The sequence below is a fragment of the Leuciscus leuciscus genome, assembly GCF_965113295.1.
Source record: "Leuciscus leuciscus genome assembly, chromosome: 15".
NCBI lineage: Eukaryota > Metazoa > Chordata > Actinopteri > Cypriniformes > Leuciscidae > Leuciscus > Leuciscus leuciscus.
In genome coordinates, this window is record NC_138739.1 from 11,966,533 (window position 1) to 11,988,467 (window position 21,935).

A 21,935-nucleotide genomic window follows, 5' to 3' on the forward strand; every position below is an offset into this window, starting at 1 on the left:
ACAATTGTCTGTGGGTTTTACCTGATCTCTGATCAGTTTTATACATTTGTAGACGTTTTAATTAGACATTAGTATAATTAAAATTAATATGGTAGTTTATAGTCTCTATTGCCTGTTTAGCTGAGCCATTCATAGAACAAACTAAACAAACCCTGCAATAAATAAAAGAACATATAGACACTTGATAATCTTATTAGATGATTAGATCATTGCATTTGAAAAATTTACTTTCAGTCAAATAATTGCAATAGATTTGTAAAAGGTGTTTTTATGCATTTAAAATGGGTTTTGTTGCATTTACACTGTTCTGTCCACTAGGGGTCATTGTGGAGACGGGTGTCGTGTCGGAGTGTTCCAATAGTATCCAGTTTCAGTGTTCCAAGAAGCCTCGATCTGCCCACCACTAGGTGCGACATTTTGACAGATATATAAACCCATTAAACCCAGCCAATTTCCAGTTTTAGAATAATATTATTGCCCCTCCTGCCTATTATGACCAAATAATTGATTTACACACATTTGATAGCCCCATTTACGTTTATTACACAGTTATGTTATACAATCATTATATACAACCAGAAAATACACATCATATTCATATAAATAGATTAGTTTATCTGGAAATGTATTTTCCAAAAGTGGTCTCTTGGCTCAACTTACTTACCCCCATTGAGGAGTATATAGGAAGACGATAAGTTGAGCCACATGGAGGTAGACTGTGCAACTGATTAAGCTGGCTGATAACATGGCTTATTTTTAAATTTCAGAACAAAATAATGATCAAATTGAAGAAAAAAAAATACATTGACTGCAATTAACCTTACAGAACTGGGCTAAAAAAAAAACAGTATCCCACTTATTAATACAAGGCCTATTTAAAATGATCAGAACAAAATAATAAAAATAAAAACAAAAATTCATGAAATGCAATGTGGAATTGCAGTAAAATAATGCTTAAGAAGAAATCATCAGAAAACCAGGACTTGGCTCAAATCATTTGATCAAACTTATATCATCCAGTAGTTTAGAGCTAACATAATGCTTAGAATATAGCCTCATATTATAACATGTCATTTTATGTAATTGACAAGTAGCATGTAACATTCATAGTATCCAGAAAACAGCAGGCGAAAAGTTTCTGGATGATACTACTTCCAGTGAGAAGTGAGAATACGATGTTCACTGTAACGGTGCTGACATGGAAGCAGATGAAGACGATGGTGAAGAGAACCCAAGTGCAGTTCATTTACAGTGTCCAAACATCCAAAAAAACATGAAACAAAATATAAACAAAATGCAAAAACGTGTAACAAACCATAAAAAAAAATAAAAACTTAACTATGAACAGCCCTGGCACATTGAAACATGGAACAGCATATACTTAAAAAAGATATGAAACATGGCCAACAACAGACATGACAGTCACTATACACACATACTATAATATACAGTAGTACTATACATGGTGGATAAAGTCCATCTGAATTGAATTCATACTATACACGTGTAGTGAGGTAAGTTTCAAACCAAATGTAGTATTTCGGACGCAGCATTACTCTCCTACTAGTATCAAGCAAAGCATGCTGGGAACTAGATTGACTGTCCAGTTAGTTATGAAACCAAAAATAATTGATGTAGTCACAAAACAAAAATATTAAGTTAGCCTTAAATATATAAAAAAATTAAAGGTAGGGTAGATAATAAAAAAAAAATGTATAAACACTTTTTGTTATACTGGTTGAAACTAAGTGACAACCTTCTGGTCTTTCTCTTGAGTCCAACACCATATTAAACATATCATACACATTAAAACAGATAAGAGGAATAAAATGGACTAAAATGACTAAGACAATGTCAACCCATTAAAGCTCTAATATACATAAAATCATTATATAGAGTGGGTAAAACATGTGTCATGTGTGACAGTGCCACAAACTCATCTGTTAAAATGTTATTAAGTATTAAAGTTCTGCATAATTAAGGGCGTGGCCACTTGAGTGACAGGTGGATTGCCGCTGCTGTCACTACTAATAGTTCATCTGCTGTCTGTTAGCGTCTGCTGCTGTCACCTCAGCTAATCCCTCCTCTTCGCCCATTTTCGGTTATCCGGGAGTGACGCGCGGTAACAGGCAACCAAGATGGCGACTGCCTGCGTCGCTCACTTTGGGCTTCAAAAATGCTCTTCAGAAACCTGCAGGTGACGTCATGGACACTATGTCCATGAAACTCTCTTCACACCCTGATATTAAAGGGGTGGTATAATGCCCCTTTTTACAATATGTATAATAAGTCTCTGTTGTCCCCAGAGTGTGTATGTGAAGTTTTAGCTCAAAATACCCCACAGATAATGTTGTACAGCATGTTAAAATTGTCCTTTTTGAGGGTCAGTAAAAACGTGTGTGTCCCTTTAAATGCAAATGAGCTGCTGCTCAGAGGCACAGAGGGCGGAGCTTCAAGAGCATGCGTGTGTGTGTTAAGCCTGGTTCACACGGGACGATTTTACAATTGTCGGCCGATTTTCCAAACCTGAGAGACCCCACACACGGGGATAAAAAATCACGCGTCTAACAGTTTTGGTTGTACAGTGTGTGGTGCGCAGCCACACGGCAAAATCAACACATCACACACAAACCGATTTGACTCCCGAGCATTCTCAGGTCAGATGGGAAATCTCGCAAAATACCTCGAGATCAAACGTGACTTCAGAGTAAACAATAATGGCGGACGAAGAGGATGCAGTGGCAATAGTTTGTAGTTTGTTTTTAACCGGAAAAAAATTTTATCAGAAGAAAAGGCGATGATCTCCGACGTCCACCGGACTTTCTGGTGCGCGATGCCGCCGACTGTTTTGATTATGTTTCCCGGTGCTTCCTCGCCGCCTCGTCACCTCGCTTTCTGATTGGCTACACTCCACAGTCCACAGGCTGCGTGCTCGGGGGACACCACACACGAGGAGAAATCGGGCCAAATAAATCCAACATGTTGGATATCCCCGATTTGAGATCGGAGCGGTCCCGACGTCCTTCCGAGCAGACGAGAGCAGTCTTAACACACCACACACGGCAGGAATATCTGATCAGATTATTTTACGATAATCGGAGCATCCTTAAGATTGTCGGAAGGAGTGAATCGGGGGCTAGAATCGGCCTAATTATCCTGCCGTGTGAACCAGGCTTTAGCAGCTCCAATTACCTCATGCAGACAAGCACTAAAATGTCAGAAACTGTTCTGCCTTTTATGTTTAAACTGGAGTCAGACAATGATGGAGAGACTCAAGAAGAAGTGACAACATGTAGAATGCAACAGGACATTTCTGAATGATTAGTTGATGAATTTACGTTGCTGATGTGGAGTTAACTATCTTCAATTAGCATATTCTGTCATGATAATCTATAAATCGATTATGTGGGAACTGTTGTAGATGCATACAGAGTGACATGCTGTTGCATTTGTGTTACGTACTGTATTGCATGTGAAAAGACGGATGTGACAGCTTGAGCAGACTCACAAATATACTGTTCTACAACAACTCTCCTCTTCTCAACATGGACTGCATGTTCCTGGGGGGCGGGGTTTAAGTACATTTTAGGGTTAGTGATGTCACTAACCCTTGTTGTAGTCCTTAAAAAATATTTATTTAAAAGCAAATATCTCCCTTTGTTTTGAACTTTGAGCGTTGTAACTTTGCAGATGTTGTTTATGCTCAAATAGCAACATTACACACTAACTAAAGTTAGAAAAGTCAAATCATAATCAACCACCCCTTTAATCAATAAAAGAAGTGGTCTAAATAAGGTGCTATATGAAAGTTTTTACCTGTACTAAAGCATAAAAATACCATAATATGTTTGCAGTTATTAGGGAAACATGCTGAGTTCACATACTTGTTTCTCTGAAAAACACTTCTACAGCCAGTTATTCTTCTTTGAAATGTGCGTTCCGTGTTGGAATGTCTATTTAAGTTTTGGTCTGTGTGTAAAACACAACATATTGCAGCCATGGAAGCCAGCGAACAGACTGGGTCAGAGATCACAGATTTTACCTGACCTGAAAAAGCCACAGCACCCAAAAATCTCTATGAATGGGAGCATATTAAAACGTGATATCAACTCATCATAAATCAGTAAATCAACTCATCAATTACAGTGTGTAAGTCTCCTCGCCTTTCACTGTCAATTCAGTGTCCTCAATCTGGCAACCCGCGTGAGCATCGAGTCGATACTGAACCTTTAAAATATGTACATACATTATATCCTCTACGTTCCAAAGGCTATGCAGAGCTGTAGACAGACCAAGCTCCGCAAACAAACGACAGCCGACTTTTACAGTTCTTCCTGAACCTAAACTACCTTACGCCGCGTTCACACCATGTCCTAACCGTAATTTAGAGACGTTCTACCCGGAGCTGTTCATGTTCTCAGACTCAGATTTATGCATAATGTCTAACAGTATCAATGGCTAAAAGAATCTGCAGCAGTCAGGTGGTATGAGTAGAGCTCTTTAAGTTGTTTACGTTCATTATTATTGTAATGTTTTGTGCTTTGAGACATGAGGTAATTTGACGCTGTCTATCGTGACGCTTTGCAGATTCTGCTGTGTGTGTTCATGTGTTTTGAAGGAGGCGTAGATTTAGAGACGCTCTGAAGGGAGGGTTGGATCTCACACTTTCAAAACTAACTCGCTATTGCTAAACTCTGTGAAATTGCCTACTCTATAAGTGAATTGAACATACTAAATTACTCTGTGACAAAATAATATATTTTTATCAAAATAATAAATTGAACAAGCAGCTAAAATCCTCAATTTCACTGCATTATTTAGTGTGTTCATCTAGACTGGACTATTTGAACACTCTCTTGGCAGGTCTTCCAGCATGACAACTGATCCAGAATCTGTAGTTAGAGTGATGTTTAATAAGCCGAAGAGAGCACATGTCACACTCTCCTCATAAACTTAATTAATTGAATCACATTAAATTGAAGGCACTGATGTTTGCCTACAGAACAACCACTGGCTCTGCACCTCCAGAAGCTTGCATTATCTAGTGAACAGCGTTTTGTGGTGCCATCATCCCAAAGAGGCACAAAATCACTTTCACTGCATTTGACTGTTCCCTCAACAGATCTGCTGAGTCTTTATTTTCAAGAAACTGCTGAAAATGCATCTTTTCGGAATCACTTTTATCTATTTAAAAAAAAAAAATTGTATGCATTTGATGCACTGATTCAGTATTTTATTCTACTGTAAAGCAGCTTTATCTAGACAGGAAGTCAGACTTTGAGGTTCATAACAGCAGGACAGAAAGAAGCCCTTCACCTACAAACTAAACACACATGGAACAAATGGCCACATTCAAGATGTTTGTCCATCCAGCAGATCAAACCACGTTTCTATAGAAATCAGACCACAGGTTTCAGTTTGACTCAGATGTTGCACTGCTAGAGTCACACCTCAATAATACTGGCATTGTGAGATAGCAGACAGTTTTACCTTTCTGTTTTGATTTTCTATAAAAACAACAATTGATAGGCTATATGGATAACTTAATTGAATGATAAAACCATTTAGATTATTATTATTATTTTTTACCGATGTAATTCAAGGAGATTCATACAATGGTCTTTTATGTATTAAATGCATAATTTTTTTTTTAAATCCATTATTAAAACAGTTTAAGTGTAAATAAAAATATTATTTTGATGTAACTATAGGCTATATGACGTGTTGAGATTGTGTGAACTATAGGAGGGTTAAACTCTGTCGTGGGAGGATTCACCAGCTTGAGTGTTTTCAGTGTTTGGTCAGTCATTTGAAGAAACAACTGAATAAAATGTTCCACATGTTTGTTTTGTTCTGTTTGTGCTGGTGGAGACTGACAGGTAAGTTATAAACACATTAGTATGGCTTAATATTTCAGAACAGTGTAACAAACTACTCTTTATTATTGTACTGTAGTTACAAACTACTACGTTTTCCTCTGATAGATCAAATCAAATTGAGATATTATTGTGTGATCTGCTTTGCAGTCAGGTCTCTGTTTGACAAATCAATATAAAATTGTGAATTACAGGTCTGGACAAGTCAGGGAAAAGTATTAAAATGTTCAAAGTCATGGAAAGTGACTCGGGCTCAGAGGGTCAGAAAGCTGCTTTTCAAATGTCAGGGGGGTGTTTTGTGGTTTTAAAAAGTCATTTTAATGATTGTTTCTGGACATACAAATACAAATAGCCATCTCTAAAAAAGATTTATAAAATAATTCTGCAGCTATCATGAGCAACAACAAAGACAAAATAAATTCAAAATTGTCCATTACCGTATAATTTCAAACTAAAGTTGACTTCGGGGTTTGTAAACCAACAGAAGCCTAATCTGTTCCTCTTCATGTTCTTCAGGTGTCTTTGCTGCTGAAACAAATGAAATACAGTCAGTGTCAGTGATGGAGGGAGATTCTGTCACTCTAAACACTGATGTTACTAAAATACATGAAGATGAAGACATACTGTGGAAATATGGAGCTGAAAAGTCTCTCATAGCTAAAATTAGCATTGAGAACCGAATCTTCTCCATATATGATGATGTTCCTGATGGGAGATTCAGAGACAGACTGAAGCTGGACAATCAAACTGGATCTCTGACCATCACAAACACCACAACTGAACATACTGGAGTTTATAAACTAGAGATAAGGGGAATGAAGCTGACAATAAAAACATTCAGTGTTTCTGTCTATGGTGAGTAGAAAGCATTTGTCTCGTCCTTCACATATTTACAAGTTAAACTCAATCTGCAGCATTTATGGCATCATGTTGATTGCCATAAAAAATATTAAGACTCATCCCTCATTTGGAGGTTACGGTGAGGCACTTATAATGGACGTGAATGAGGCCAATATTTGAAGGATTTAAAAGAATATCGGAAAGAAAACTTCAGAAGCACTTTAGTATTTTTACAGTCATTTTATGGTTTATGCCATTGTTGTCATGGCAAACAAGTTGTAGAAATTGGATATAACTTTACACAGAAAAGGTTAGTAGGTGTTTTTTCTCACAAAAATCATGTTAACATGCTTATTGTTCACATCTTGTGGCTGTTGGCTCAGGCTGCTATTGAAACAGTGAGCAATTTAACATTTACCGATTGGCCCCGTTCTATGGAAACTTGTTTATCACCTTTATCTCACAATTCTGACTTTTTTTCTCTCAGAATTGCAATTCTGGGAAAAACAAAAACAAAACAAAAAACCCTTTCCTCAGAATTGGGCTTTTTAACTTGCAAGAACGTCAAGGAAAAAGTCAGAATTGCGAGATAAAGAGTCAGAATGATCTTTTACATGTTTTTATTCCGTGGCAGAAACAAGCTTCCACACCATTCAGCGCTTCACTGTAACATAGATTTTTGCTTTTCTGGTGGACAAATGGAAATACATTTTTGTGGCAATTAACATCATGTCAAAAATGCATCAGATTGAGATTTACTTGAAATTAACCCACAATACCCACAAAATGTTTCAATACTTTTTGAGAAACACTCACTGACCGTCAACACACTACACTTAAAATAATCTTGATGTTCAGATTTATCCATATTTCTGTTAATTATCTTGTTTTCCAGCTCCTCTGCCCACTCCTAACATTACCAAAGATTGTTCTTCATCATCATCAAACTGTTCATTGGTGTGTTCAGTGTTGAATGTGTGTAATGCGACTCTCTCCTGGTACAAAGGAATCAGTGTATTGTCCAGCATCAGTGTGTGTGATCTCAGCATCAGCCTCTCTCTACCTCTGGAGGTGGAATATCAGGATAAAAACACCTATAGCTGTGTGCTGAACAATCCCATCAGCAACCAGACCACACATCTGGACATCAACACACTCTGTCACACATGTTCAGGTATGTTGGTGTTAATATTAACATTGATTAATAAGCTGATCTATTAAGTTACAGTGCTGATGATTTGATGCATGTGTGCAATTTGTCCTTTGGCCAAACCAACAACAATTCATGAACGTTGTAGTATAGGACAGATAAAACAAGCCCTTCTAAGATTAGACACACACAATGGCGACAACTGTCGCATCTGTTGTAGACACAGTGTAATATATGGCCGGTTGCAAAGGTTGCCCATCCGAATGAAAAATTTGACTGGAGACCAATTTCCTTAACTTCTTGCATTCGTAAAAGACTCCATATATCAACCCGTGAAGTAATTTTCAGTGATGCACTAGACACGGCTTATGCAGAATATCACGTGCTATTAAGTTAAAAGACAAAGAAAGAGACAAAATAAAATAGAAATGGAGGCACATGCTTTGTCTTTAGAAAAACTATGCTTTGTAAAATTTCCAACACAACCAGCACCACGCAAATTGGAAGGTTACTGTGGTATTGTACACCTTGTCAACCAACTAAATGGAAATGATCAAGCACTGTAAAAAAAAAAAAAAAAAAAAAACTTCTAATTTTACACAAAATAACTTTAGTGGCTTTTTGAACGCATTCAACCACATAAGCATTTACACAATGAAAGCAATCCGGTCGACTGGGCCTTTGTCTACCTCTGGAAGTGGTCGAAAAGTTTTATACCCAGTTTACATCTGTATTTAGCGCCAACTACTTGTGATCCGATCGACCAAAACGCATCTGAATACCAGTTGTAAACAGGGCCTTAGGAATCACAGCAAAGACAACACACAATGTTCTACCATTGGTAGATAGTTCAATGAAAAAAAAAGGTAGTTGTTAGGGTTTCTTTGTTTTTGTATTTTACTCCTGAGCATGTTTTATACATTTCCATATTTATTTACATGTATTTTATATATATACACGTATGTGTGTGTGTGTGTGTGTGTGTGTGTGTGTGTGTGTGTGTGTGTGTGTGTGTGTGTGTGTGTGTGTGTGTGTGTGTGTGTGTGTGTGCGTTTGTGTGTGAATGTGAACATATGTATAATTATTTTTTGGTATTGTACTTCTGACCATGTTTTGTATATTTGTATTCATCTGTTTTTATTCTTCTATTAGTATTTGCATTTGTATTAATTTGACTTTTTAATGTACTCTCTGTATTCATTCAATCCTAGTACTGCTAAGCAGAAAAGTAAATCAACTTTGAACTTCTAACATAGTGTTTGTTGTAGGTCAGACGGACAGATTCACTCATTTTGTCCATTACAGATCAAGGCCTACCTTTATTGTACACAGTGTTGATCTCTTCTGCTGCTGCTGCTGGATCTCTGATGATTGTTGTTATAGTCGTGATCTTCTGCTTCTGCAAGAAATGTAGAAAAACAGGTCAGAAGAGCAAGCAATTATTCTGTAAAATATCTATTGTCTATATCTATAATATAATATTGAAACTGTCATTTTAACATATCTGTGATTATTGTAAATGCAGTTGAGACCCAGGAGGAAGACAGAACTGATTCAGCATTGTGTAAACCAACAACACGACAAAAGGTAAGAAGCTGCAGGAAGTAGTTGCAGTCAGTTAGTGTGATTGAAGTTTGCAGCATCAGACGGTCAGTGAACAAACGTTTGTGGCCTTTAGACTCAACTGTCATTATTACCTTCAGCAGAGAGCCGAACAAAAGGAGAGTTTTTTTTATGGTATTTACATTTAGTTTATGAAGGCCACTATTTGCACCTCTGTGTAAGATTTTCCATTTTGAAGATAAAAAATAAAAAATAAAAATTAATTGCTGGATACCGTGGTAGCTAGCAGATTAGGAACACATATTAACACATTTTAAAACACACACACACACACACACATTTAAAACATATGGCAGCGATCGTCAAACAATACATATGTGGCAAGCAGGGTGGGGCCAAGAGCCGTGGGAACGGATGAGAGAAAAAAAAAAAGAAAAAAAACACAACATAAAGTCCAGGCCTAATCCTCTCTCGCCTTGCTTCGGCCTCGGTCCATTCCCTCGGCTCTCGACTCCGCCCTGATTGCCACAATATATAATCTATTAAAAAGGTTATAGTTTTACAGTGCGTGTCCACAGAGCGAGTTTTTTCAATTAATGTGTGAGCGTGAAGCTCAACTTCACGCACCATAAAACCAAAAATGTTTTAATGGATTATATGTTGTGGTCTTGCTCTGTCAGTCTCGTGTCTACACCGGTGTACAATACTCCTCTTATAATCAATGGAGTTGCATGGTGACGCGTCTTTAGTTTATGGACAAACCATTTCTATTTCTGTTTTTGCTCGTCATGTGATCTCTGGCCTAAATGATCTTTTGTTTAAAATCACATGTTATAGGCTGTGTGATTTGTCATTTTTAAATAGCCTTACCCATACAAAATCAGGTTTTATTTATCCCATTAGATTTTTATTGAAAAGACAATTGGACATTAGTTCTCTGAAAGTAGTTATTAGCTTGTGTCACCTCTGCTGAAGTGTGTCCTCGAGCTGCAGCGTCTCTGCGGTTTATGCTTATCTGAGGTGAGATGCAACTTTAGCAGCCACTGGTTGCTTTGTAGATGTGATGCAACAAGTATCTTTGCACTGTTCTCTTAATCTGTTTGATGATTTAACTGTTTGAAAAGTCATGACTGATGTCATTTCCTCTTGCTGCTCCATGTTAGCATCTATTAGTAGTAGTTTTTTCAAAACAAAATAGTCATTATTTGTATTATGCTTTGCACAGAGAAACATAAGTTTGTGATCTTATTGCCTGTCGCATCATCAGGTTCCTGACTGAGTTTGTGTTTCCTTTCAGAAATCGAAGACGGAGTCTGTGTATGAAAATGTCCCCAAAAAACGATGATCAAATACTTATCTACTTGAACTTTTGTTAGAGCTCATACGGGACAATTGCTCACATTTTTGGTTTTATTTACATTTATTCTCTGACAGGATGTCTATATTTGATTTTTGCACATGTTACTATTGTATTGTTTAAAATGTTGTTGCTTTGTATTAGTTGAAACCCAGACAGCAATATAGTGTCGGCCCAGATCCGGCCCACATCTGGGCCGTGTGAAATCCATGTGTACCAGATGTGGGCCGGATCTGGGCCGACACCATGTTGCTGGCTGGGAAAGCATCCAGAAACTCAACTAAAATGTTATATTTTCATCTTATCATATGGAAATGTATCTAACTTTAATTATTAAACATTGGACCATGTCTGGTTTACTATATTTGTGGGGACTCTCCATAGATGTAATGGGTTTTATAATGTACAAACTGTATATTCTATCCCCTTACATTTTTACACATACATACACAAGCACATCACATCATCGCTCTGGAGTCTCTCTAAGAATAGCGCTCTTTTACCGATAGGGTGCGCTATAACATGTTGTCATGCTGTTCAGTTCTCATAGAGGAGCTGCTAATAATAGACACATTACCTGATCATTGCGCATCCTCCTATTGCCTGTTTGAATAATAATACATAGATATCAGCTTCATACTACGGGGCTCAAATGCTTGATTCTGATTGGTTGGTGCAATTATTTTACGGGCACTGCATTATTTTTCTAATAGCCAAGCCTACTTCAACGGCCCGTCATCAATTATTCCTTATAATGCTTTCTATCTGTCCTGCTTGTGTAGTTTCTACGGTGATAGTTCAGACCAGACCAGCAGAACAACACATTCCTGCTTTAGAACCTGAAGACAGACCTGAAAATATAAATATCATCATTCAGTGAACGGATGATATTGGGTTTAATTCATTCATTGCCTTTAATTCATTTTTTCATTGGCTGTTTGTATGTTTCTATTTCAGGAACGTTTATTAATAAATAACATAAATCAACATAAACATAACCTAGCCTACTGATATTTTTGACTGATACACAACTTCATTAATCATAAAAGGCGCCATCTGGTGTTTATAAAACAGCACCATAGCTCTCAGGGGCGTTTACAGTATCATTTGAAAGCATGGACTATTCTTCTCTGTTGTACATTGAGTCGGTCCGTTGCTACGTGAATATATACAAATATATTAAAATGAATTATAGTAAATGTACAGGCTATATCTTTTCGCTGAACAAGTCATACACAATCTATTTAGCGTGCTCAAGCTCAGTGCAGCGGTCTCAGCGCTCAATGTCAACATGTTTAGCCAATCATTTTGAAGGAGGCGGGGTTTACTGTTCACAGAATCTGGCCGCGCGCGCCATCGCGTGTGCAAAACTGTGCATTATTTTTCTAACAATTCTATGGCCCGTCGTCAGTTATTCCATATTGTTCACAACATAGTTTGAGATTAGCAACTAAATGGCAATGAACAACATGTAAAAAACAATCATGCTAATCTATATCTGGAAAGTTCTGGTCCAGACGTAGGCCTATATGGGACGCCTGAAGCTTTCGCCTGCACACTCACTGAAGCTAAGCAGGGTTGAGCCTGGTTCAGACTTCTTATCAGGAAAAATCAGGTTGCTGCTGGAAGAGGTGTTAGTGAGGCCAGCAGGGGGTGCTGTTCATCCTGCAGTCTGGAAGTGATGTGTAGCCAAATATAGTGTCCCAACAGTCCCATACTAGGAATTTGTTCTGCATTTCACTCATCCAAGCACACACACACACACACACACACACACACACACACACACACACACACACACACACACCTCAGTGTAGTTCTTGGAAAGTGGCTTCTGTTTAATAAGAAAAGAATCTAACACACACACACCTCAGTGTAGTTCTTGGAAAGTGGCTTCTGTTTAATAAGAAAAGAATCTAACACATAAAACCATCTATCACATAAACAGAGATATTTCAAGTTTATTTCTATTGTATTTACAAGTTTATGTACATTTTCCTGGGCTAATGCAATGTTTAAGTAAATAAAACAATATATAAACCCGACCGAACTGACCAGTTAAGTGCAGATGATCATTTCTACAAAACAAACACATCAAGGAAACATAATTACATGATAAAATCACACTGAAAAAAGTTAAGAATTGAAACAGACAAAATGGAGATAAATAGAGGGATAATGTCACAGTATTATTTACCTTGAACGCCCCACAGGTCTACATCATCCTCACATCAAATACAAGAACTTCACTGTAAAAAACTAATCAGCAATACTTACAAAAGGCAGAATGATACACTTTACAATTTTTTGTAACAAAGAAAAACATTCACTTGTACACATTTCAACGTGTATATAAGGTCAATAATGTATATAAGTATATAGGCTATATATATAACAATACAATACACAATACATAAACACATATTTGCCATTTTTGTAGCTGCAACAATTCACAATTCAAGTATTTCAGTGCAGTTTTTACAGGAGTTCCTGAGATTTATAGTTTGATCAAGATCACAATGATAATATTTCATGGATCAACTCTTACTGAATTTGAACGGTCTTTTTTTAAACACAAAACTTTGTTAACCAGACAAGCATCGGTGTGGAGAATGTACAGTGAAATGTATAATTTTTCAAGTATTGGTAAAAAACCCAGTTAAGAGTTAAAGTTGGTTGAACAAGGGTTAAATGAGCTGTTGCATGAACGATGTATAAATAACGTTTTTGTGCAAACATTTGGAGAACAATCATTCTATTACTGTTACTGGAATAACCCTGAGAGAACCTTTCCAGAACATTAGCAGAGTTCTGAGATTAACATTCCCTGATAGTGTAGCCTAGATGACAATGCTAAAACTGTAAACATTTAACATTATCAGGCATTCTACAGTGTCAAAAGCACATTAAGATGCTCATTTGCACATAATAGTCTATTAAGAGCACTTGCATCTTGAAAACATATTAATTTTCCTAACCAGTTATAAATGAATGTAAACAAAACAGATGATATGTCAAGATCACGTTTACATGCACCCAAATGATCTGTTAGTAATCGGACTGATGGCTCAGATGGATTGACAAGCCTTCATGTAAACACCTTAATCAATCCAATTCCATCAGACTGAAAAGGGTTGTGTAGATCTGAAATGCTCGTCTCATTTAGTATGAAAAAAACATACTAATAATAACTTATTACTTGTCTTGCATCTTATGAACTGGTGATGGATGAGAATGAATATTTAGTAAACCTTAGCTCTTCTATGCTTTTCTTCTTTCTTTTTTTTTTTTTAGTTTGTTATCAAGGCAAACAGGAATTATACTTGAGGCAGCTCCGGTGATTATCATCGTGACTTTCTCCTGTTCTGAAAACACATCAAGGACCCTTTGCACATTTCCACGGTTCCCTTTCAAGGGAACTCCCGTTGCGTCGAAAAGCTGACGCTATGGGAACGCTTTGCGTGATGACGTCTTGAAGCACATGTAAAATCAGTCCAATGGTGTGGCGGAACGTCAGAGGCGGGTGACGTCACGTACCAGGAAGCTATAAAAGCCGGCCCGAAACAGAAAACGAAAGCTTTCTGAGTCTTCAGTTGCGCTCTGTGTTGAATCTGTCCTTGTTATTTGGTGTTGTCTGTCTATATTATATATATATATTCAGTATGGCGAGCAAGCAGCAGTTTAGAGTGTGTGTCCATCCCTGCCCGCGTTATTTAACGGGAGGTGATACTCACACTCTTTGTGTTGTTTGTTTGGGTGAGGAGCATGCCCAGTCAGCACTCGAGGGTGGTGACTGTGTGCATTGCGACGCGCTTCCATTGCGCACGCTCCGATCCCGCTTGGCTCGGTTCAATCCCGATCGCATTCCCCAGGGCTCGGGTCCCGCCGCGGCTGAGGCTCGGCGGCGATCTCAGACCTGGGGTTCGCAAATGGATCTGTCAGTGGATGTTGAGACGGGCTCTGCCTTATCTCAGCATCAATCTGACAGATCCAGTGCCTCTCATCAGGGTGTGGAAGCACGCATTGCGGTTTCTTCCCCCCCGATAGAGGCACCAATACTGCAACTGTCCAGCTCTGAGGAGTTGGATGTTGTGAGTATTGAAGCTGAGTCTGAGGATTCGCCACCTCAGTCTCATGCGTTTGAGGAACTGCTCGATGTTATTACTAGAGCAGTTGACAGACTATCTATTGAGTGGCCAGAGGATAGGCAGGACGTTCGTTCGAAAAGTAAGCTCGACGAACGCTTCCTGCCATCTCGTACACAGCCTCAGCGAAGAAGCCTTCCGTTTTTCCCCGATCTCCACACCGAGGTGTCGAAATCGTGGGGAAAACCGGTTTCATACAGAGTGTATGCACCACAAACATCCCACTATTCTTCCATTCACAAATATAAAGAATATGGTTATGGGGAGATGCCGAAGGTGGAGGAGACGCTTGCGAGCTATCTCTCTCCAGCAACGGCATCTTCCCTGAAAGCTCCTTCACTTCCCTCTAAGCCAGTAAAATTCACATCATCTCTGGTTCATAAATCGTATGCAGCCGCTGGTCAAGCTGCAGCGTGTCTGCATACGATGTCTATTATGCAAGCCTATCAGGCAGAATTATTGGGGGATTTAGAGGAGGGCGGGGGAATTGGTCCTGACACAGTGGCTGAACTACGCAGAGCCACAGATCTGTCTCTCAGGGCCACCAAGGAGACCGCTAAATCAATCGGGCGGTCTATGGCAGCCCTGGTGGCCACTGAGAGGCATCTGTGGCTCAATTTGAGCGATATAAAAGAGAAAGAAAAGCACGTTCTCTTAGATGCTCCGGTTTCCACTGTTGGTTTATTTGGTGATGCAGTAAACAGTGCGGTAGCTAAATCTCAGGAAGCTGCTAAACAGGCAGCTGCATTACAAAAACTTCTCCCCCGCCGTTCTTTCATTGAGGCTGCTGAGCGGGGGCAGCCTCACTCCTCTAAAAAGAGCGCTGAACATCGTGCCACTCAAAAACAGAGTGTGTCCTCTCGTGCTCCCCCACAAAAATCTCGGGGACACGGAGGGCGCTCTCAAACCCAGCAGTCTTCGAGGGGTAAAACGGATCTGCGGACCGTTATTACCGCCAAGAAGGCTGCTGGGAAAAAGTCCTGATGTCTGAGGGCTCAGGACAAATGAGGGTAGTCCCCCCGAAGCAGAGCGGTTAACACCTCTTTTCACGGTGCCCGTCTCTCTTCGGTGCCCTCAGGGGACCGTTCTGCCAACCCTGCCACCTCTGGTGTTACAGGGCGCAGCGGTCTCCGGCGAGCACATATCTCAAGGTCCACCCGGAAACGTAGTGGCCTCGGGATGCCCGCCCCCTCTGAGGAGGGTGCTGGAGCAGTCTGTTTGGTCGTTCCCTGCCGGTGCGCCGTTACAGGGCGACGAACCGACTACTCAACAGCAGGAGAAAAATACGGTGCCGTCTCTCTTCGGTGCCCTCAGGGGACCGTTCTGCCAACCCTGCCGCCTCCGGTGTTACAGGGCGCAGCGGTCTCCGGCGAGCACATATCTCAAGGTCCACCCGGAAACGTAGTGGCCTCGGGATGCCCGCCCCCTCTGAGGAGGGTGCTGGAGCAGTCTGTTTGGTCGTTCCCTGCCGGTGCGCCGTTACAGGGCGACGAACCGACTACTCAACAGCAACAAAATCCAGAAACCAGTCTCGAGAGACTGGTACCTCTAGTAGAATCTTTGACAGCGTGGAAGCTACTGTCAAATGTTTCTCGTTGGGTCCTGCAGACCGTGGAAAAAGGGTATTAGATACAATTCTATTAACGCCCACCGCGGTTTATGGGGGTCCTGCCCACAGTGGTGGGCCCCGAGCAGGTTCTGGTTATGGAACAGGAAGTAAACACTCTGTTAGAGAAAGGGGCCATAGAATATGTACCCCCCTCCAACAGGGAAACCGGGTTTTACAACCGGTACTTCATAGTTCCAAAAAAGGACGGGGGATTGCGTCCCATTTTAGATCTTCGAGTTCTGTACGAGTACATGCAGCTCAAGTTCAAAATGTTAACCTTGAGACAAATCGTGCCACAGATCAGGTCCGAGGACTGGTTTGTCACGATAGACCTCAAGGACGCATATTTCCATCCGTCCGTGTCATTGGAAGTTCCTGAGGTTTGCTTTCGGGGGCAAAGCATACCAATATCGAGTTCTTCCATTCGGCCTGGCTTTATCACCCCGCACTTTCACCAAATGCGTGGATGCAGCTCTGGCGCCTCTGCGCCTCCGGGGTATTCGCATCACGAACTACATCGACGATTGGTTGATTTTAGCTCAGTCGCATTAGATGGCGGTTCAACATCGAGATGTTGTTCTCGCCCATATGAAAGAGTTGGGGTTACGGCTGAACGCCAAGAAGAGTGTGCTTTCTCCATTTTAGAGGACCACTTTTTTAGGCGTGGTTTGGGATTCAGTGTCGATGCAGGCGCGCCTGTCATCGCCACGCTTCGATTCCATCCTGGCAGCTGTGAGAAGTGTAAAGCTAGGCCAGCTACTCACTGTCAAACAGTTCCAGAGACTGTTGGGTCTCATGGCAGCAGCTTCCAACGGGATACCTTTTGGACTGCTGCACATGAGGCCCCTGCAGTGGTGGCTCAGGACCAGAGGGTTTTTCCCCGAGGGGCAACCCATTTCGCACAATCAAGGTCACGCGGTGATGCCTACGTGCCTTGGTTATGTGGAAGAAACCTTGGTTCCTGTCCCAGGGCCCAGTGCTGGGAGCTCCTTGTCGTCGCAAACTGCTAACGACGGATGCTTCCCTCACGGGTTGGGGAGCGATCCTGAGGGTCGCTCATCTCAAGGTCTGTGGGAAGACCATCATCGTTCCTGGCATTCTATAGCCTAGAGATGTTAGCTGTCTTCCGGGCTCTGAGGAGCTTTATCACAGGTCTCAGGGGTCACCATGTGTACTACATACGGACAACACGTCGGTAGTCGCCTATATCAAGGGGGTTTGCGCTGGCATGCCATATCCTCTTGTGGTCCCAGGGGAAGTTGCTGTCACTCAAGGCAGCCTACATCCCCGGGGTCCAGAATATAGGAGCAGACACTCTGTCGAGACAGGGGCCGAGGCCCGGGCAATGGTGGCTCCACCCCCGAGGTGGTGGAGCTGATATGGAAATTATAAGTGGATCTGTTTGCGTCTCGAGAGACGTCTCACTGTCCACTTTGGTTCTCCTTCACGCATCCAGCTCCTCTGGGACTGGATGCTATGGTACAGACGTGGCCGAGGCTACGTCTGTACGCCTTTCCCCCAGTTGCTCTGCTCCCGGGAGTTCTGGAAAGAGTTCGCAGGGACCGGGTTTGCCTGCTTTTTATAGCCCCGCGCTGGCCGGGCAGAGTATGGTTTCCCGATATTGTGTCCCTCCTCGACGGGTATCCTCTGGAGTTACCCGTCAGGAGGGACCTTCTGTCCCAGGCAGAGGGCTCGATATTCACCCTCGGCCAGAACTGTGGAACCTGTGGGCTTGGCCTCTGAGGGGGCCCAGCTCATAGAGTCAGGTCTCTCAACCGAGGTTGTTGAGACCATTCTACAGTCCAGAGCTCCCTCCACGAGGAAACTTTATGCCCTGAAGTGGAGAGTATTCACTTCTTGGTGTAGTGACCATCGGTTGGACCCAGTCCACTGCCCAATTGGTACAGTGCTGGAGTTCCTGCAGGAACGGTTCACTGCAGGTCTGACCCCGTCCACTTTAAAGGTCTATGTGGCGGCCATAGGTGCTTACCACAGTCCTTTGGGTGGAATGTCTGTGGGGAAAGACCCCTTGGTATCTCGTTTCCTTCGTGGCACTTGGAGGTCCTCCTCCCTTTCGAAATCGGACCAGGAGGCGAATAATTTGCTTTGCCCTGTTCGGGCGTTAGACGCGTATGTCCACAGAGCTGCCCTGTGGCGTAAAAGTGACTTTTGCTCCCCTAACAAGGGAGGTCCAGTGTCTAAGCAAAGGATGAGCAAGTGGGTGGTTGAGACTATCTCACTGGCTTATGAGGCGGCTGGACAGCCTTCTCCTTTGGCTGTCCGGTCGCTCTCTACTAGGAGTATGGCGGCCTCTAAGGCCCTTATATCAGGAGTATCGTTACAGGACGTCTGTGATGCGGCAGGCTGGTCCTCACCGCACACCTTCGTCAGGTTCTACTCTCTGGATTTAGACTCTACTCTAGGGTCTCATGTTTTGTCTTCTTAGTGCTGCTCACATGATTACACACAGGACAGACATTTGTAGCTATGGAGGCGTTGGTATAGACGTTCCCATAGCGTCAGCTTTTCGACGCAACGGGAGTTCCCTTGAAAGGGAACGCCTCGGTTACGACTGTAACCTCGGTTCCCTGAAGAGGGAACGAGCGTTGCGTCGCCTTGCCATATCTCCTTCATGCCTGTCAGCGCGACTTCAGACTTTACGAAGCTTTCGTTTTCTGTTTCGGGCCGGCTTTTATAGCTTCCTGGTACGTGACGTCACCCGCCTCTGACGTTCCGCCACACCATTGGACTGATTTTACATGTGCTTCAAGACGTCATCACGCAAAGCGTTCCCATAGCGTCAGCTTTTCGACGCAACGCTCGTTCCCTCTTCAGGGAACCGAGGTTACAGTCGTAACCGAGGCGTTCTCAGAAGCGGAAGAACCCATGGTTGAGTAAACATATATAGTGAAAAGATCTACGATAGCGTTTCCACGACTTTGCGAAATAGGAAAATAATTTGGTATTTTGACTGTTTTTCAGATTATCTTCTTCCATTTCCTTTTTCTTAACTTTCTCATCTCTCTTAATGTTCCTTTTCAGTGACACTGTTAAAATCATAATGTTACTGTGGAATCTCATTATCAGCTCCAGTCAGTGACCCATCAGTCTGACCAGTGGACGTCCCGTTAGAAGTACCCTCCTGTAGAATGTCAATCGGTTGAAGGGACACTGTGACATCATCCTCCTGAAAGACAGAAACAGATTCACAGAAGGAAAAGCAAATGTTCAGTATTGATGATTCAGTCACACAAACACAAAACAGTGTTTTTCTCTCTGATGTTTGCTGAATGTAAAGACCCTGTTCTTCATTCTGAAGTCGAACAGCACAAGATCAGCACTCTCTTAAAGTGTTACTGTGCTGATTTTCAACCTGCTTTGTATTGTTATAATGACGGTAGTATATGTAAATGAACAAAGTTTACTCGTTCTCCATGTTACCTGGACCGAGAAATTCATGTTTATTTGTCAGCAAAAGTCCGCCGGATGGCGCAAAGCACTTTTGACAGCTCCAAGGCTTTTCGTGACAACTAAAGATTGTACTTCCGCATGTTTGTATCCGCGCCCATCGACAGTCGGATTGACAGAGGGTTATTAACAGAACAGTTATTGTAAGGGTTTATCACCGAAAACAGTATTGTACTATGTCTACTCTTTAAACAGCATTACACTGTGTCCTAACACGCGTCGCGACACAACGCGACGACGCGGAATAAAAGGTATCTTTTCCATGTTAATCTGAGTGTTTGTCCTAACCAGCCGCGACGGTGACACGGGACGATTCCATTTTAGAAATGGTTTCTATTTTTCTGTATCACGCTGGAACAACAAACACAAAGTGTGGCAATGATAATCTCAGGTACTGTTTATGTGCTTTATTTAATGTTAAAAGCGTGTCATGTGACTCTGAATATCATTTAGTGCTCCAGCTTTGTAGCTGTAAAAGCAACAATGGATAATTCACCTCAAATCTTGAAATTAAACAAATGGAAACAAGAATGTTCAAACTGTGAACAAACAAGTGTATTCTTTGACAAAGATTGTTTTAGTAACTCAGTAACCTATGTATTTTTAATAAATGTTTAAATGGTATAATATTTGTGAATTTGATTATGTAGCTACTTATCCATTTTCTTGCTAGTGCCGTCAAGATTACTCTCTGGTGCCGTGCACTCGCCGTGAGACTCCGCCCACACGCTGTTCTGATTGGCAATGGGTTTTGATTGATTTATGGTATAATTTAACACTATGGCAACAGCTTACTTGTATGTGATGCAGTTTTGCTTCGGGCTTAAAGTCTTCAGTTTTTTTCAGTTTTTCCCTAGTCTCAGCCTCAGACGTCTCGCCCACAGACCGTTGGATGAATGTCTGATGCATTCGGCACGCTTTTCTAAAAACACTTCAGGAGTTTTAATGTAATGATCTGACTGGTTGAATTCGACAGGATGTCCGAGAGACGTGTGTGTCGCATTCTTTAATGATCCGCCTGGAAACAAATGCTGTGATGTCAAAAACACCTCGTGGAAGAAGGATAATCTAAAAACTCTGGATTTTTTAAAGTATGTGAAATTCAGTGGATAAACTTAAATGAATAACTTATTAGATGCACGCCAGTCTGTTATTGTAGGGACATTGACATTATATTGCCACGCCCCTAAACATGACACAGAACCAAAACAAACTGTGATTGGTTGCGTTACATGTCAGTCAAACGTCCTTTTGGACGATCCTTGGCCAAGAAAAGCTGCGATAGAGTCCAGACCTTCTGCCGTCAGTCTGAAGATCTGGATACCCGAGACTAGCTTTTTCTCTCCATTTGGCCTTAAACACGGTGTTTGTGGTCATCCACAATCATATTTACGATTCTTCAGTCCAGGGATGGGGACCGTCGCTGTCATGTGTAGCTCCTAATTAACTTATTTTAAGGACCGAAGTTACCAATCCCTGCTTTAGCCGCTTCCTACAATGCACTGGATCCTTCACTGGAAACCAGAAGTAACTCATTCCCAGTAAACATTTACTTGTTGAATTATTACACCCATAAACGATACAAGTCGATACCATACCATTATAGGGCTGCACGATTAATCGGAATGAAACCGCACACGATTTGGCAAAGGCTGCGATAATTTTATGTGCAGTTTGACAGTGCAGCGGCTGATCTGTAGTAAATGCTGCTCCATCTGAACGCCAGAGGGTGTCTCTCGCAGACAATACCTCAGTTTTCTCTAGCCAGGTGGCACCCAAACCCCCCCCCCCCCCCCCAAAATAAAAATAAATCGCCTTTCTACTGTATAGGCAACAAGGTTTTATTGAAAGCCCATTTTTCCAGTGGTGAAGTACCCCTTTAAATAACTCAATTATTGTTTTGTTTTTTTATCTGTGTTGATTTCTG

At 41.4% G+C, this 21,935-nt stretch overlaps 2 protein-coding genes and 1 long non-coding RNA gene across 4 annotated transcripts in view; 1 reads left to right on the forward strand and 2 right to left on the reverse strand.

The window, feature by feature from the left end:
- Positions 1-10,942, forward strand: part of LOC309476165 (uncharacterized protein) — a 69,724-nt gene extending 58,782 nt beyond the window's left edge. For both annotated transcript variants that reach the window (XM_082139400.1, XM_082139399.1), the window contains exons 2-6: positions 6,393-6,731; positions 7,612-7,890; positions 9,172-9,288; positions 9,392-9,453; positions 10,727-10,942. In XM_082139400.1, coding sequence (XP_081995526.1) covers positions 6,437-6,731; positions 7,612-7,890; positions 9,172-9,288; positions 9,392-9,453; positions 10,727-10,774 — 801 coding nt within the window. In that variant the 5' untranslated portion in view covers positions 6,393-6,436 and the 3' untranslated portion in view covers positions 10,775-10,942. The remainder of the gene's footprint in view (positions 1-6,392; positions 6,732-7,611; positions 7,891-9,171; positions 9,289-9,391; positions 9,454-10,726) is intronic.
- The window catches only part of LOC309475963 (uncharacterized protein), a 195,660-nt gene that overhangs the window by 113,212 nt on the left and 60,513 nt on the right, over positions 1-21,935 (reverse strand). The window lies entirely within an intron of this gene.
- LOC309476393 lies at positions 12,551-13,125 on the reverse strand. Its single transcript, XR_014198099.1, has 3 exons — positions 12,984-13,125; positions 12,656-12,864; positions 12,551-12,593 (listed from the first exon to the last, which is right to left on the reverse strand). It is a non-coding gene; the product is annotated as an uncharacterized lncRNA (long non-coding RNA).